General features: G+C 60.0%; 2 protein-coding genes across 27 annotated transcripts; one reads left to right on the forward strand and one right to left on the reverse strand.

The window, feature by feature from the left end:
- The first annotated feature begins 2,289 nt into the window (after nt 1-2,289).
- GPR62 (G protein-coupled receptor 62) lies at nt 2,290-4,290 on the forward strand. Its single transcript, XM_009445576.5, has 2 exons — nt 2,290-2,379; nt 2,473-4,290. Exon 2 carries the CDS (start codon nt 2,498-2,500, stop codon nt 3,587-3,589), a length of 1,092 nt encoding a protein of 363 aa, XP_009443851.1. The 5' UTR covers nt 2,290-2,379; nt 2,473-2,497; the 3' UTR covers nt 3,590-4,290.
- A 13-nt stretch (nt 4,291-4,303) lies between these two features.
- Nucleotides 4,304-15,299, reverse strand: PCBP4 (poly(rC) binding protein 4). Of its 26 annotated transcripts, XM_063806791.1 has the most exons (17): nt 15,211-15,261; nt 14,191-14,299; nt 12,236-12,367; nt 9,674-9,756; nt 8,805-8,952; nt 8,025-8,169; nt 7,875-7,898; nt 7,733-7,765; nt 7,393-7,509; nt 7,056-7,187; nt 6,763-6,891; nt 6,444-6,518; nt 6,234-6,278; nt 6,096-6,159; nt 5,914-5,966; nt 5,656-5,825; nt 4,304-5,195 (listed from the first exon to the last, which is right to left on the reverse strand). In XM_063806791.1, exons 6-17 carry the CDS (start codon nt 8,103-8,105, stop codon nt 4,907-4,909), a joined length of 1,212 nt encoding a protein of 403 aa, XP_063662861.1. In that variant the 5' UTR covers nt 8,106-8,169; nt 8,805-8,952; nt 9,674-9,756; nt 12,236-12,367; nt 14,191-14,299; nt 15,211-15,261; the 3' UTR covers nt 4,304-4,906. The 26 variants fall into 26 exon arrangements, with proteins under 26 accessions (XP_063662861.1, XP_063662862.1, XP_063662863.1 ...); XM_063806792.1 differs by lacking the exon at nt 12,236-12,367 and having other exon boundaries at nt 15,211-15,284; XM_063806793.1 differs by lacking the exon at nt 12,236-12,367 and having other exon boundaries at nt 15,177-15,280.
- Nucleotides 15,300-15,316: the final 17 nt, after the last annotated feature.

Here is a 15,316-nt window from a genome sequence, read left to right on the forward strand (position 1 = left end):
TCTAGAGCAGAGACCTGAATCATGTGAGGGAGCAAGCCATGGACAGATCTGCAGCAAGGGTGTTCCTGCAATGGAAACAGCAAATGCAAAGAAACTGGCTTGATGGGCGGAAGGAACAGCAAGCAGACTGCTGTGGCTAGAAATACTGTGGGCAAGGAGGAGAGTGAGCTCAGAAAGGGATGGAAAAGGCAGATAAAAGGGCCTAGCTCCCTTTTATCTGCCCTTTTTTTTTTTTAGTTCCAGAGGAGCTGAGATTCTATTCTCATCTATTCTGATGATGGGAAGCTCTTGGAGGGATGAGAGCTGGGTCATGCCCCCATCTGCTTTGTTTTTAGAGGGATCCACTTCAGCCCCTGTGTAGAGAGTGGACTATAGAGTATACGTCAGTTAACAACCAGTCAGCAAAACAGAAATTACCCTAGGTATTTCAGACAAGGGAAATTTGATACAGGGAAAGAATTGAATGACCAAATGGGGGATGATGAGGCAATCCAAAGATGAGCAACAGCCGGAAGTCACTACTACTCTTAAGACTGGAGAGATAAAGGAAGTGAATGGTGCTCTGATGCCCAGAGGCTAGGATCACCCTGCAGGAGCCAGAACCACAGAGGGGGCCACCTGAAGGGAGCCCCTGGCTGAGCTTCAGAGGGAAATAAATCCTGGCTTCTTCCCTCCTCCCATCTGCCAGTCTTCTGCTGGTAACTTTCATTGGCTGAACATACCCAAAGTCAGTTGACAAAGGAGCCTGGGAAATACAGTTCCCAGGAAGGCAGTATAGCACTGGGGAAGAAGGGAATGAATCTGAGGGCAAACAGGCAGATGGCCAGCACAAGGTGCAGGAGCTGAGGCCGGGAGACCAGTTAGAAGGATGCTGAAATGGTCCAGGTGAGAGGTGGTGGTAGCTGGGACCAGCTTGATGGTGATGGTGAGAAATGGCTGGATTCCAGAGACCTCAGCAGACTGGATATAGGGCGTGGGGGAGAGGGAATCATCCTGAGATGGACACTAAGATGGAGAAGATTCTGGGAGGAGCAGGTTGTCGGGGAGGGATCAAGAGTCATGGTTCTGTTTTGGACATAGGAAGTTTGAGATGCCCATTAGTGAAAGTCCTGGTGGGGAAATGTTGAAAAGGCAGCTGGATACCCGTGAAAAGAGGAAGAGGCTTCAGATACAAATGCAAGCTATCAGACTATAGATAGGGTTTTGCCATGAAACTGGGTGACTTTGCCTGGGGGCATATGCCCCACGGGAGTTACATGGCTTTCCATGAGCCAACCACATTGGGGTGGGGAACCCTGACATTCACTGATTAGTCAAGACTGGGTTTTGTGCCTAATCAGGAAAATAGAGTGTGGGGATCTTGTTCACCCAAACTTCCTGTCCTGAGAATTGGGGAGAGGTGGTTTCCTAAAGAAAATTCAGGGTGTTTAGCCAGGTGTGGTGGCTCGTGCCTGTAGTTCCAGCTACTCAGGAGGCTGAGGTGGGAGGATCGTTTGAGCCTGGGAGGCAGAGATTACAGTGAGCCAAGATTGCGCCACTGCATTCCAGCCTGGGCAACAGAGACCCTGTCTCAAAAAAAAAAAAAAAAAGGAAAGAAAAGAAAATTCAGGGTGCTCTTACCAAAAGGGGACCTGTTTGCTAGCAGCAAAAACAAAAGCAAACAACAGCAACAAAAAACCAAACAGCATCTGCCTGCTAAGGCCTCCTCTCACTCATCTCACACACTATCATGGAGCACCTATTCTGTATGAAGTTAATATTAGCTGAGCACCTACTATGTGCCACGTCCTATGCTTTTCTCTCACTTTTCCAGCCTCCTTTCTTTCTGAGAGAACTAGCCCTCTTGGGGGGCCAGGGCATGCCTAAGGGTCCTCCTGCTTCAGCTTTTGTCTCACTGGTACCTCAGTTTCCCTTTAATATGAGAGCTAAATGCTCATCCCATTGATGAGGATGAGGCAGGACAGGAGATGGGGGGGGCACTTCTCACCACTGAGAAAGGTAGAGCAGGCTCTGGCTGACTCCAAAGCCCACACTCTAACCCTCTCAAGTCTAGGCTCCAAGTCTGTGCCTGCTCTGTCCTCCACCCCTCCACCCTAGAGGCACCCCCAAGCACTTCCACAGCAGAGCCTCCAGCCTTCAGCTGGCAGCTGCTAGGACCCAGGGGGCTGGCGCCAGGCCCTGCCCCTCCCTTGCCAGCCGTGTGTGGCAACATCAGAGTGACAGCCAGTACCATCTCCGACAGGGGCTGAGTTGCTGGAGCTGGGCTGGGGCAGGGGAGAAAGACAGCAGACTCATCCTTGCACCCCTCCATGGGCCTGGCCAAGCCCCCAAGAGGATGGCAGCCTGGGCGTCGGAGCCACCTCCTGGGCAGCCAATGAGGTGAGGGGCCGGAGGAGCAAGGGACAAGAGGAGCAGGGGACAGGTGATGGAAATCCTGCAGCTTTAGGCTCCATTCTGCCATCTACATCCTAGCGCAGGGTGAAGCCTGAGAGCCCAAATGGCCAACTCCACAGGGCTGAACGCCTCAGAAGTCGCAGGCTCGGTGGGGTTGATCCTGGCAGCTGTCGTGGAGGTGGGGGCACTGCTGGGCAACGGCGCGCTGCTGGTCGTGGTGCTGCGCACGCCGGGACTGCGCGACGCGCTCTACCTGGCGCACCTGTGCGTCGTGGACCTGCTGGCGGCCGCCTCCATCATGCCGCTGGGCCTGCTGGCCGCACCGCCGCCCGGGCTGGGCCGCGTGCGCCTGGGCCCCGCGCCATGCCGCGCCGCTCGCTTCCTCTCCGCCGCTCTGCTGCCGGCCTGCACGCTCGGGGTGGCCGCACTTGGCCTGGCACGCTACCGCCTCATCGTGCACCCGCTGCGGCCAGGCTCACGGCCGCCGCCTGTGCTCGTGCTCACCGCCGTGTGGGCCGCGGCGGGACTGCTGGGCGCGCTCTCCTTGCTCGGCCCGCCGCCCGCACCGCCCCCTGCTCCTGCTCGCTGCTCGGTCCTGGCTGGGGGCCTCGGGCCCTTCCGGCCGCTCTGGGCCCTGCTGGCCTTCGCGCTGCCCGCCCTCCTGCTGCTCGGCGCCTACGGCGGCATCTTCGTGGTAGCGCGTCGCGCTGCCCTGAGGCCCCCACGGCCGGCGCGCGGGTCCCGACTCCGCTCGGACTCTCTGGATAGCCGCCTTTCCATCTTGCCGCCGCTCCGGCCTCGCCTGCCCGGGGGTAAGGCGGCCCTGGCCCCAGCGCTGGCCGTGGGCCAATTTGCAGCCTGCTGGCTGCCTTATGGCTGCGCGTGCCTGGCGCCCGCAGCGCGGGCCGCGGAAGCCGAAGCGGCTGTCACCTGGGTCGCCTACTCGGCCTTCGCGGCTCACCCCTTCCTGTACGGGCTGCTGCAGCGCCCCGTGCGCTTGGCACTGGGCCGCCTCTCTCGCCGTGCACTGCCTGGACCTCTGCGGGCCTGCACTCCGCAAGCCTGGCACCCGCGGGCACTCTTGCAATGCCTCCAGAGACCCCCAGAGGGCCCTGCCGTAGGCCCTTCTGAGGCTCCAGAACAGACCCCCGAGTTGGCAGGAGGGCGGAGCCCCAGCATACCAGGGGCCACCTGAGAGTTCTCTCTCCTGAGCAGGAGAAAGGAGGGTGGTTTCCGTGGGGGCTCATCCAACCCCTGCACAGGTCACAGCAGGTGCCCTGCTGGATATCTGGGTCTGGAACAGGAGGAGAAAGGGTGTCTGCTGCCTGGTGAGGCCCACGGACTTCTGAGAGCCAGGAATCCTGCGGTCTGGGCCCAACACTGCATAGCACTGTGCACAGGCCGACCCTTCCTTAGGCCTCAGCTTTCCCATCTGCACCCTGCAGCATCTCTAAGGGCCCCTCCAGCATAGGTGGTTTGTGAAACTCACAGGTGGTCCCCAGGCCAAGATGGGCAGGTGTCACAAAGAAGAGGGCCCTAAGGGCTCACAACCAAAGTGATCCGCCAAGCAGGGCAGTATCTGGGTTACAGCCGCAGCAGGAAGAACCACTGGAGAGACACTCAGAAGGACTTCCCTGACATCTGCACCAAGGAGAGTCTGGACAAAGCTACTGAAACTCCTTCACCTGCTTCTAAAATGCCCAGAAGACAACTGGACCAGTTTGGTGTTAGAAGTAGGAGGCTGGACGACTTCACCCCCAAAGGGTCCTGAAGCCCCAGAACTGGCGTGTGGAAGGGGCTGAGGCCTAATTGAGGTTGGTGGATTCACACATGGGGGTCCTCCAGGACCTCAGCTGCACCCATTTTCTGGAGGTTTTGCTGCCCACAACACCAGTATTTCACAACTTCCTGGTCGCTGAGAATATTTATTCAAAAACAGGGATTGAAAAAACTGTACAGAGTGTCTGCTGCTGAGAACTGGGCCCCTGCCCCATGCCACTCCCCCAGCTACCTGGCAGTGCCCCCTCTTTGGGGTGCCCCCTGACAAGCCCAGCCAGTTCATTCCAGTCAAAAGGGTATCAGTGGAAGCAGCAAGAAATCTGCAGGTGGTGGGGAGAGAAGCCTGGCCCCAGCTACCCAATGGGCCCTCCTCCCTGACTCCCACAAGGATGCAGTAGGCCAGGAAGCCCTAAGGGATGGGGAGTGCGTGAGTGACACCCGCCATGGTGGGGGCACTAGGGAGTCTCCTGGCTGCTCCCTGTATCCAAGCACAGAGCTGAGGAGGTAGGGCCCCCTGCCCTGGGGCTGCCGCAGCTCAGACCCCTGGGCCAGAAACTGCCCCCACTCTGAGAGAAAGAACTCCCATAGATGGAGGCAGGGTAGGGGGTGCATCCATGCGTCTGGGCGTTAGCGGCGTTTGGGACCCCAGGGTGGAGTCTCCTTGGGCGGGTAGGGTGCAGAGGCAGCCCCCTGCTGGTGGTCCTGCCTGCCCCTGCCTGTACCTCAGCTGGCCTCAGTAGGGGGAGAATTTCTGCCGCTCAGCCTTCTTGCTCCCATTAGCTGCTGCCATCTTGGCAGTGTAGGCCGCCAAGCCCGGCGGCGGCCCTGGGGAAGCAGGTGGTAGAGCCAAGAAGGGCATGGGCTTGAGGCCGATGAAGTTGGAGAGGGAGATGGCATAGGGTGTGCCCAGCAGGCCAGGGGGAGCTGTGGGCAGGGCCGTCAGGGGTGGCGAGAAGGGGGCAGGCAGGTCTGCGGGGGCCGAGCTGGGCGTCCCCCCAGAGGTAGACTTGGCCGTCTCTAGACTGGAGAGAGGGATATAGAGGGGAGACAAAGGGGAAAGTGGGAGTGAGAGAGGGGCAATGAGGGCAGAGATGGGCATGAGATTAGATGAAAGGCAAGAGAGAGGTAGTGAACAGAGAACAATCACATGGGGTGGATGTGTTTAAGGGGAAGATGGGAAAGGTGGAAGAGGAAGGGAAGAAAGGACAAGCAGATATAGCACGAGGTGCAGGGAGAAATGGGGTGGCCAGAGACCCAGGGAAAAGAGACAGCAATGGAGAATGAGAGGTGGATATAGAGGGGGGAGATGGGGCAACAGAGGGTGAATTAGGCAAAGACCATGGGGAATTGGAGTAGGGTTAGGAGAGGCAGAGGTCGGGCCCAGACAGAGAGAGGAGGCCAGCTTCCTCTCCCCACCCCTGCCTTTCTTGGGCACATGAGAACCGTGACCTGCTCCCCCACTGCCGCCCAGCCCGCGCTCACCAGGCAGTGATGAGGTACTGGGCCAGGGCGATGGAGACCGGAGAGCCAGTGATGGTGACATGCCGCTCCCCAGCGCCCTCTGCTTGGTTCCCGATCTTGATATGTGCCCCTGACATCTGCCGGATCTCGCTGATCTTGCTGCCCTGGCGCCCGATCACACAGCCAATCAACTAGAGGGAAGGCAGAATTCAGCCCTGGGTGAGGTCCAGACCCCCAGGCCCCCCTACCCACCCTCCAGCCATCCCATCCCCTGCTCACATCGTTGGGAACCAAGAACTCCTGTGAGCTGGTCTGTGTGCCGGGATCCAGTCCTGAGGGGGAGAAGAGGGACTGAGTGTGGTTCTGGGCCTTTCCCGCCCCACCATTTCCACTCTCCCTGGAAGGGAGGGGGCTGCCCTCTTAGGACCCTCCCCCTGCCTCCTTGTGCAGGGGTGGCTTACCTGGCACCACGCTGGGTGTGGCAAAGGGGACCGCATGGCTTGAGAGCTGCTGGAGCTTGGTGACCTGTGCCAAAGAGGGGTCAGAGGTCAGAGGAGGCATGGTTCAGGAAGGGGTGCCTTGGGCTATGGGTCACTCACCTCAGCTGGGGTCACAGCCCCATACTGACCCTGGACAGAGAAGCCCTGTGGGGACAAAGTGGGTGAAAAGGGGGTTACTGTGACATTGCAGTTCAGCCAGAGTCACTCCTTCCCCCGTCCCTGGACCTCCAATTCCTTCTTCCATCCCCTCCTCCATCTCAATCCCCCTTCTCCAGTAACGTGTCCCACTGCTCCTGTTGTTCCCCTCACCTGGTTGGCAGAGAGAAGAACAGTACCTAGGGAGAGGCTCGGATGGTAGGGGATAGTGGCTCCTTTGGGTGGAGACTAGAAGGCATAAACAGGGCTCTGTCAGGACCCTCTCAGGCTCCGATAACCTCCCCAACTGCCCAGTGGCCTCAGGCCCCCACCATGACCCCCAGGGAAATGCACATGATCCCTGGAGCTCATCATCCATCCCTGCAGCCCTGCCCTGCCCCACCTGCAGCACAGGCATAGGGTTTGGGGTCCCCAACAAGGCAGACCCAGGGCCCATCTCCTGCCCCCCTCTCTCCCTGCCCCAGGGCAGCACCTCCAGGATAACAGCGCAGATCTGGCGCACACACAGGATGATGGCATCAGGCACCCCAGATACCGTAACAGCTCGCTCTGTGGAGTTGGGGAGCAGGTCCCCTGCCACCTGTACCTGGGCACCCGTAGTCTGCAAACAGAGAACAGGGGCCACTTCTGGCTGCTCCCATAACCCAGAAAAGGGCTGCCCAGGCTCAGAGCTCTCTAGGTGGGGAGGACGCCATAAGCCCAACACCCTCTTACAACTGCTCCCTTGCCCCGGATTCCCTGTGGGTGGTATATCTTGCCCCTCACCTCTCGGATCTCCTTGATCTTGGTGCCAGCCTTCCCAATCAGTGAGCCACACTGACTGGCAGGGATGACAAGGCGCAGGGTCACTGGAGGCCTGGAGACATTTCCACCATTTGCAGGAGCAGCACAAAGGTCCTGGGACAGGGAGACGGTGGGTTGGCCATGCTCGTCCCTGCTATATCTGCCCAGGGGTCAGGAGGGTACCCTTTCCCCAGTCCCACTTCAAGGGAACACTGCCCTGGGCTTGACCTCCCCTCCCACCCATAGCCACTATCTGGAGTCGGAGTTGCGTTCCTCCTGGGGAACCACTCTTGGCCTCCTGCCCTGGCCAGCCACGGACCTCGTCCAGTTTGAAAGCAATCATGGAGACTGCATGGAAGACAGCCGCTGTAGACCCGGTGATGGTGGTGATGCGTTCAGGGCAGGAGCCCTCGGAGATGGTGATCCGGGCACTGCTCTGCAGATATAGAATGAGCGCCGGGCAGCGGGGCATCTTCCCTGCTCCCTTGCCGGAACTTGTCTGCCTGCCCCACTCACCAGGCCTGAGGCAAGGCTCAAAACTGCCACCCTCTGGGGCACTCACTGGTCAGCCCAGAAGGAGTGGTTCAGGGAGAAAGTGGGGCAGGGATCTCCCCTCCACATCAGGTGCCCTGGGCTCCTCCCCCAAACTCCATCCTCACCTGCTCCCGGATTCGCTTTACAGTCTCGCCCTTCTGTGGGAGACAAAACAGATAATCACTCTTAACTTAGAGGTCACAGCCTCCTTCCCTGGGCTGAAGCCTCAGCTGGAGGGGGATGTACAGAGCAGAGCTAGGCACCTACCTTCCCGATGATGCTGCCCACTTCCTGCGGACAAGACAAGAGCCCTCAGATGGGTGCCAGTGCCCAGGCCCAGCCCCTCCCCACTGGGATACCCAGTGAAACCCAGCCCAGCCCAGCCTTGCCTCGCCTGGCCCTCCACCTCCCGCTCACCTTCCCGTGCATCAGCATCCGCAGCGTGAGGGTGATGCTGAGCTCTGGCTCCTCCTCCAGTCCCCCGTCCGAGCCGCTCATTCTGTCAGGCGAGGCTGGGGCCACAGCGACCTGTGAGTGTGTCCGCGCTGCGACCTGGCCGGCTCTGGCAGGGGCAGCCAAAGAGAGGTTCAAGAGGAGCCCAGTCCACCGTGCCCCTGCCCTTACATGGGGACCCCAGAGCTGGGCTAGTCAAACTCCCAGAGGAAAGAGACTGCATGGACCTTGAGCGCCACACATCACTCTGACCGGGGTGCTTATGTGTGTCTCACGAGCTGTGTAAGCCTGGGGAGCCCATTCAACCCTCTGAGCCTCAGCTTCTCCATCTGTAGAAGGGGATACAAATTCCCATCTCCAAAGAGTGATGAGAATTAAAACAATAAGCACATACATGGTAGGTACCTAGCCTTTCCCTTACCCTGAGATACTAAAAGAAATAATTAACTAGGAAGCCTATGGGAGTCAGGAGGAGAGCCTCCTCCTGACCTCTTGGAAGAGGTAACCTGTGTGGATGGGGCCCTGAAGGTGGAGTTCAGGCTGAAAGCTTACTCCATATGAGAGGCACTTGCGTCCAGCAGCCAGATGGTGGATGGAGCACAGAAGAGCAGCTGGGGAGGAAGCTGGAGCAGCCATGGGAAGCCTTGAAGGCAGGGAGGCCTCGGGTGTGGTCAGGTCTTGCCACTGCCTGGTAAAGGCTTGAGGCAGGGGTTGAGGGGGGAATTGAGGCACACTCCCACCTACCAAAAGTCACTAGGGCAGAAGCTCACTACAGACACCTCTGGGCAGGGTTCATTCAGCACTGGGCTGCAGTGGGTGGGGCACAGCGTGTCAGGGGACTGGCAGTTCTGCACGTTGGTTTCCAATCTCTCTTCTATGTGCTGGAAATGGCCTTGGGAACAGGAGGTAAGAAGTGTCCAGGCTGGCCACATTCCCAGCCTGGAACACTTTCTACTGTACCAGAAACAAGCCACTTGGGCTCTAAGTCTCAATTTCCTCACTTATAAAATGGAGGGAATACCTCTCCCTGGGACTGCGTGATGGGTAAGAAAAGGATTTGGTGGGCTGCGGGAATGTCAAGGCCATTAACTGATGGAGGAAGGTGGAGCCTGAGATTAGCTGCTGGGATTAGCTCAGTGGCCAGCCCTCCCCACCCGACCCTTTTTCATGCCCCGACTTAATCCTCAACCTTAATCCTGCTTGGAAATCCCTCTCCTTAGGCGTCTGTCTCCTGCCAAGGCTCAGCCTTGATGGGGAGCTCACTGGGGGACCAGAACCCTATGGGGAAAACAGGGAGTGGGACCAACTGGTGCTAAGTCTGGGCCAAGACCAAGCCCTAACACTGCAAATTCCTCATGCCCAGGAGGGTGTGGGGGTGAAGGATGAGTGTGCTGAGCTTGGAACACTCCAGAAGTCTCTGGGCGCCTTCCTCCTCAGTCCCCTGCCCCATCCCAACATGACAGGAAAGGGCATGGAGTTCTGTCCAACGCCCTCTTCTGAACTCCCCTTGCTAGACAGAGCTTGAGCACGGAAGGTGAAAGGGGCTCCCAGCCTGGCTCCTTCTCAGAAGCCCCAGCAAGCCACCGTATGGCATAAGGTCTTTGTTTCCTCACCTATCCAACGGAGGTGACACCCTGCTCCCCTGGGCGCAGCTGCTCCTCCTTCCATTTGAGTTCTGCCACAGGGACTCCAGAGGCTGGAGATGAGCAGTGGATGCAGGGACTGTGCTCTCCGAGCATCCTGGCCAGCCTCATGCTGGCTGCCCTTGCTAGACATTCCCCCAGCTGCCTGCACTTCCCCCATCAAAGCACTTGTGATGACGTGCTTGGTTTCTGCCTCTCTGGACAGCCAAGCCCAGGAGCCCCTTGGAGCAGGAGCCAAGGCTGCTGCCTTCTCCTTATGTCCCCAGGGCTCAGTTCAGAGCCAGGCCAGAGAAGGTGCTCAGAACATACTGAGCTCAGCTGGAACTCAGCTAACATACTGGTTAGCTGAGCAGATGAATTCACTGCACAGGAGAACCTGATGCCTGGGGAGGATCAGTAACCTGCCCAAGGTCACAGAGAGGTGGGACACAGTGGGACTAGCATTGCTAGTGTGAGGCTATCCAAAGCCCCATCTGCCTCCCCTTTCAGGCTGCTCCTGTCTGGATCTGTTAGTCCTCTTCCTGGAGGGCGGGCTCCTTCGAAAGTGGGGATTGGGCTTCAGTCGTCTCTGAGACCTTTGCCTAGCTAGAAGACAGGGATCCTATTTGGAAAGGACTGACAACTTGTCCAGAGCCTCGGTCTTAAGTTCCAAAATTTTCTGGGGTTCAAGGACCCCCTTGGGATGGTAACCAGTGGGAGACCTGACATTGTCCCCAAACCATCTCCACATGACCTCTTGTGGCTCCAGGAAAAATGGGGCAGGAGGGCTGGAACATGGCCAGAACTAGAGCTTCTGCCATGAAAAGATGCCTGGGTCTCCAGCAGAGACCCACTGCCCCAAGTCCAGTGGGTAACTTTGGCCAGGTCTTCATCTGACCTAAACCCACCTGTATTGTGTTTAGGGGCTGGGGGTAGGGAGAGAGTTGCTGGTCTATCTGCGCCCTTCCTGGTCTGAGAGACTCTCAAGGTCTTTCTCATCTTTAGGCAAGAACAAGGGGTTCTGACCCATGTCTTCCAAATTATTCTCCTAGGGCCCAAGGAACGAGCAGCCCCATGAGGCACCACTGGCTCCCCCTGCCCTCAGTGGGGCTCTAGGGAGTCATTTGCTGCTCCAGCCGGGTGGGCCCTGGGTCTTTGCCGGGCCACCCACGTGGCAGCCACACAACATGCCACAGTGACCTCCAGCTCACCTCCGCGGGTGCCCAGCCCCCTCTGGTCAGCAGGGCTCCCTGGCAGGGCACACCAAGCTCACACCAGGCCTCTGACCTCGGGCATTCCCTCCTGACTCCCAGGCCCCCTCCCCAGCCCCAGTGCCCACTCCTTCTGTCCCTGGCTTTCTGCCACTCAGGCTGGAGGAGGCGGGGGGGTGACAGCTGTGTAAGCGATGGTGGCTGCCCCCTTCCTGCCCCTCCCCCCCAGCTGTCTCTCTCCCATGACAGCTGCCCAATCAAAGGGCTGGGGGCTTAGCCAGCTCACCCCACATGCAGGGATCAAGTGTCCACCCTGCCTTTGTTCTGGAGCAAGAACAATCCGGGGGAGGGGAGGGCTCCTGGGGCCAGGCGATTCAAGTAGACTGGCCCGCCCCTTGGGGGATTCCCTCCGCTCTGCTGGCCAGAATGTCTGGACCAGCTAGGGCCTGTGGACCCACCTGGGCTTCACTCTCCATCTCACATCCCCCCACATCCTCTCAGCACCCCCAACTCCCCACCTAGCAGCCCCCTTCTCCTATTCCCACTCCCAAAGCAGCCATGCTAGCCACACCCAGAGATGCTGGGGAATGGCTCGGAGCATCCAGGGAGGCAGGGTGTGGTGGGGGTGGACCCTGGGCCACAGCACGTCTGCATCGAGGGCTCCTAACTCTCCTGCCCAATCCCTTCTCTGGAGATGCTCACTCTCCTAACTAGCCAGGCCTTCATAAGAACTGCCCCAGCATCCTTGGACACATGTGCCCAGCCTCTTGGCCTCCCAGCCTCCCGGGATAGCCAATCATCTACAGTTGGGAGAGGAGGAAGGGAGTGGGAAGCCTCAGGTGAGCATCCTGGGGTCCACAAGTTCCAGCCTCTGGCTTCTTGATTCAGATCTGCCACATAGACAAAGTGCCAGGAAGGGAAAGGCAGCTCTGACAAGTTGGCAGGTGCCAGAAATGCTACAGCTTCCATACACCATCATTAGGCAGCCCCCAGGAGTCTTCGGAACCAAGGGAAACCAAGTCAAGCCCGGGCCCAGGCTGGGCTCCAGGAGAAAGGCCACAGCCTCATGGTACCCATCCCCTCACTCTCTCACCTACATTGAGAAAGGCCTCTAGCTTCCAATCTCCGTGCTGAAAACTGTATGCTTACTCTGCTGCTCAACAGCCACCCATGGCTGCCCAGTGCCCAAAGAATAAAGCCTGAACTCCACAGACAGGCCATCAAGGACCTTCATGATCCAGCCCCTGTCTCTCTTGTCTCATCTCCACCCCATCCTTCACACATGCCAGACTGCAGAACACACTTAGCACCTCCAGCCCTTCAGGCCTTTGTCCAGGCTTACCTCAGCTCAAAACGCCCATCCTCCCCGCTCTCTGTCAAAATCCTTCTCAAACGCCACCTCCTCTGTGAAGCCCTCCCCAGGCTTCCAAGTCAGATGTGATCACTCAGGCCTCTGTACCCCTCAAAGATGTTGCTGCAACTCAAAGAAGTCCCCGTTGGGCATTTCTGAGCCTGTCTTTCCACTATACACAGAGCTCCAGAAAGAGGAAATTTGAGACAAGACCAGGGTCAGTGTGCAGGGAGAAGAGTTAAGGTTCATGGGGCCTGGGGACATTTGGAACCAAAGATGGGGCTGAGGGTCCCGGAGGAGTAATGAGAGTAGAGTGAGAAGACCTAGACATGAGGGCCAGCCACATGGGCAGAGGTAGGACCTGCCTGGACAGGATTCCTGGTTCCTTTCTCAGCATCCCCAGCCCTACTCCTGCCGTTTTACCAGGACTAGGAGCTCCCTAGGTATGCTGCTGGGGTGGGGGATTTGGGCTGTGCTTTAGGTTTTCAGAGGGTGGGAGCAGAGTGGGTCTCCTCATGGAAGAGGGGGACTGGAAGAAGGGCTGGGGGGTGAGGTACGTTTCACAGAGTCGAGTTGGGCTCAGTCTGTCACAGCTGGAAAGGTCTTACCAATCACAAGAGGGGCTCGAGGCCCAGAGAGGAAGGGAAATGTTTGTAAGGCTACATGGGAGACAACTGGCAGAGCTGGAGAACCCAGGGGTCTACCTGTGCAGCTCAGAGCTCTTTCCTCAAGATGTCAGCGCCACTGGGCAATGGTGATGGAGGCTGGAGGGGCAGCAGTGATGGGAGTAGGGAGGGTGGACAGCCTGTCTGGGGACACAGGGTGGGGCAAGCCAGCCTCCTCGTGGCCTGGGCCTGCCAGGGTGTGTGGGCTGCCTGCTCCCAGCCCCCCACCCTGAGCATGCAAGAAGAACAATCCCCTTGTGTTTGGGCAGCCTGAGCCTGCATGCTGATGAAGGCTAGGGGGTGGGGGCTGGGATGGGGGTGCCCTGGAGGTTGAGGGGGCTCCAGGACCTGGGAAGACCAGGGGATTTTTTCAGATGGGTAAGGAATAGGGTCCCAGGTACTGGTCCTGAGGCAATGAGGGTGACCCAGGGAACAGGGAGGGCAGGAGCTCAGCTCCTAGGGAGTTCATGGATTGTAAGAGCCTTTGTGGCGGAAGGCAAGCCCCTGGGGACACATGTCCTGCTGGTTCAGCACGAACATGAGCATCCTGGGCTTGGTGGGGAGAAAGGAATGCAACTGGTCCTGGGTGCATCATCACCTTGGAGACCACTCCCCTGGGTGCTGGCGCCGGGTGGGGCACTGGGTGCCACAGGTCTCAAGATGGCGGGCCAGGGATAGGGGAGAGAGGAGGCGGGCACCTCCCTCTCCTGGCCAGGCAGGCATGAGGGCCAGGCTGAAGTGAGTAGCAGAGCCTCCCACCCCCACCCCCCAGGACCCCAGCCAAGAAGCTAGGTCAGAGCTGAAGGGCTGAAGAGCTATGGGGCAAGAGGGACCACTCTGAGCCCCCAGCTGTCATCTCCATACACCCCTGGCCTGGAGGTCTGTATCTGGCTCCCCCAACGACTGCGGAGGATGGGAAGGGGTGTGTGCCCAGCCAGGAGCTACAGGGGAGTGGCGGGTGAGGGCAGAGATGGAGCAGAACCAGAACCCAGGGCAGGAGGCAGAGAGAGGAGCAGGCGCAAAGGACAGAAACAGCGAGTGGGATGGGGGCCTCAAATCTGGGATCTAAGGTCCAGGAAGCCCCTCCCTGGTGCCAAGAGCGCCTCTGGCAGACCAGCGCCCCCCACCTGTGCAGGCCTCAGCGGTGTGGGACAGAGAACGTGTTCCTCGCAGTCTCACAAACCCGGGACCCCAACCGAGGGATCTGGGCGCGGGCTCCCTGCCCCCGGGCGAACCCCCAAACTTCGCGGCCCGCCGTGCCCCGCCCGGCCCGCGCCCTACCTCGCTGGGGCTGTCCTGCGGCGGCGGCGGCGGCGGCACGGCGGCTGGGCCGCTCAGTCCCACATTGTCCCCGGGAGAGGCGGCCGCTCACAACTGCGAGTGACATCAGCTGCGAACAATGAGGGGTTTGACAGGCGCGGAGCCCGGCCGGCCCGGAGCCCGGCTCCGCGCCCCCCCCCCCACCCCCCGGCCCGCTCGGCCCGGCCCCTCCCCGCCCCCTCCCCGGATCCGATTACAGAGCGGCGGGCCCGCCCCAGCCGCCCCAGTGCCGCAGCCGCCCGCCCCGCCCCGCGCGCCGCGGTGCGCCCCGAGCGGCGGCCGCTTCCTGGAGGGCTCGGGCGACCCTTCCCCTGCCACTCCCAGAGCCCCACGGGTTGGGGGTAGGGGCGTCCGGCCTGAAGCCCGGTCCCCCAGCCACGGCCTTCCCCGCACCGCCCGCGCTGCGCCCGGCTCCAAGCCCCTCCGCTCCCGCCAGGCCAGTCCTTCCGGCCCGGGCCGCCCGCCCGGCGCCTCTGCCGAGCCCCCTGCACCCGCATCCACGCCTTGGCCCCGCCAGCCCCGGCTCCGCCTCGCTCCCGGCCCGCGTCTCTCCGAGCTCCGGCTGGGACCCTGCGCCCCGCCTAGCTCCCGGCTCTGCTCGCTGCGCGCCATCCTCCGCTCGGGCTTGCGCCCACCAAGACCCGCTCTCCTCGGCCACCCACAGCTGCATGGCCCGGCCCTCGTCCGCGCAGGACAGGCTGGAGGAGGGGCCTGAGAGCCGTGTGGCCCTGTGCACCCGATCCTGTGATAACCCCAAATCTACCCCCGGAATTCCTTTTGGGGATAGGGTCGCAAGGAACGGGCTCCGTTGAGTCTTTTACTGGGGAAGGGATACTAGTGGGGGTGATGAACTGTTCTCAAGTCCCCTGGGCACCCCCCGCCCTCGGGGGAGCAACTATTCCTTCCCCCGCCCTCCTGCATAATCGGCTCAGCCTGGTCCCACTGACCTCCACCTCCCCCCACAGCTGAGTCTCTTGGCACCTGGGTATGTGTGGGTGGGGAGGGGAATCCAATCTCCCTTCCTCTCCATCTGGCCTGGTGGACAAAGGGCAGGGGGACCATCTGGTCCCGCCGGGGTGGGGGAGGG

The sequence above is a fragment of the Pan troglodytes genome, chromosome 2, assembly GCF_028858775.2.
Source record: "Pan troglodytes isolate AG18354 chromosome 2, NHGRI_mPanTro3-v2.0_pri, whole genome shotgun sequence".
In the NCBI taxonomy this organism is placed as follows: Eukaryota; Metazoa; Chordata; class Mammalia; order Primates; family Hominidae; genus Pan; species Pan troglodytes.

Coding starts and splice junctions, on each gene's coding strand:
- GPR62 (XM_009445576.5), top strand. CDS start 2,498: ATGGCCAACTCCACAGGGCTGAACGCCTCAGAAGTCGCAGGCTCGGTG.
- PCBP4 (XM_054681920.2), bottom strand. Junction 7,510..7,732: donor TAAAGCGAATCCGGGAGCAG/GTGAGGATGGAG, acceptor CTATATCTGCAG/AGCAGTGCCCGGATCACCAT. Junction 5,196..5,655: donor CAGTACCTCATCACTGCCTG/GTGAGCGCGGGC, acceptor CCCTCTCTCCAG/TCTAGAGACGGCCAAGTCTA.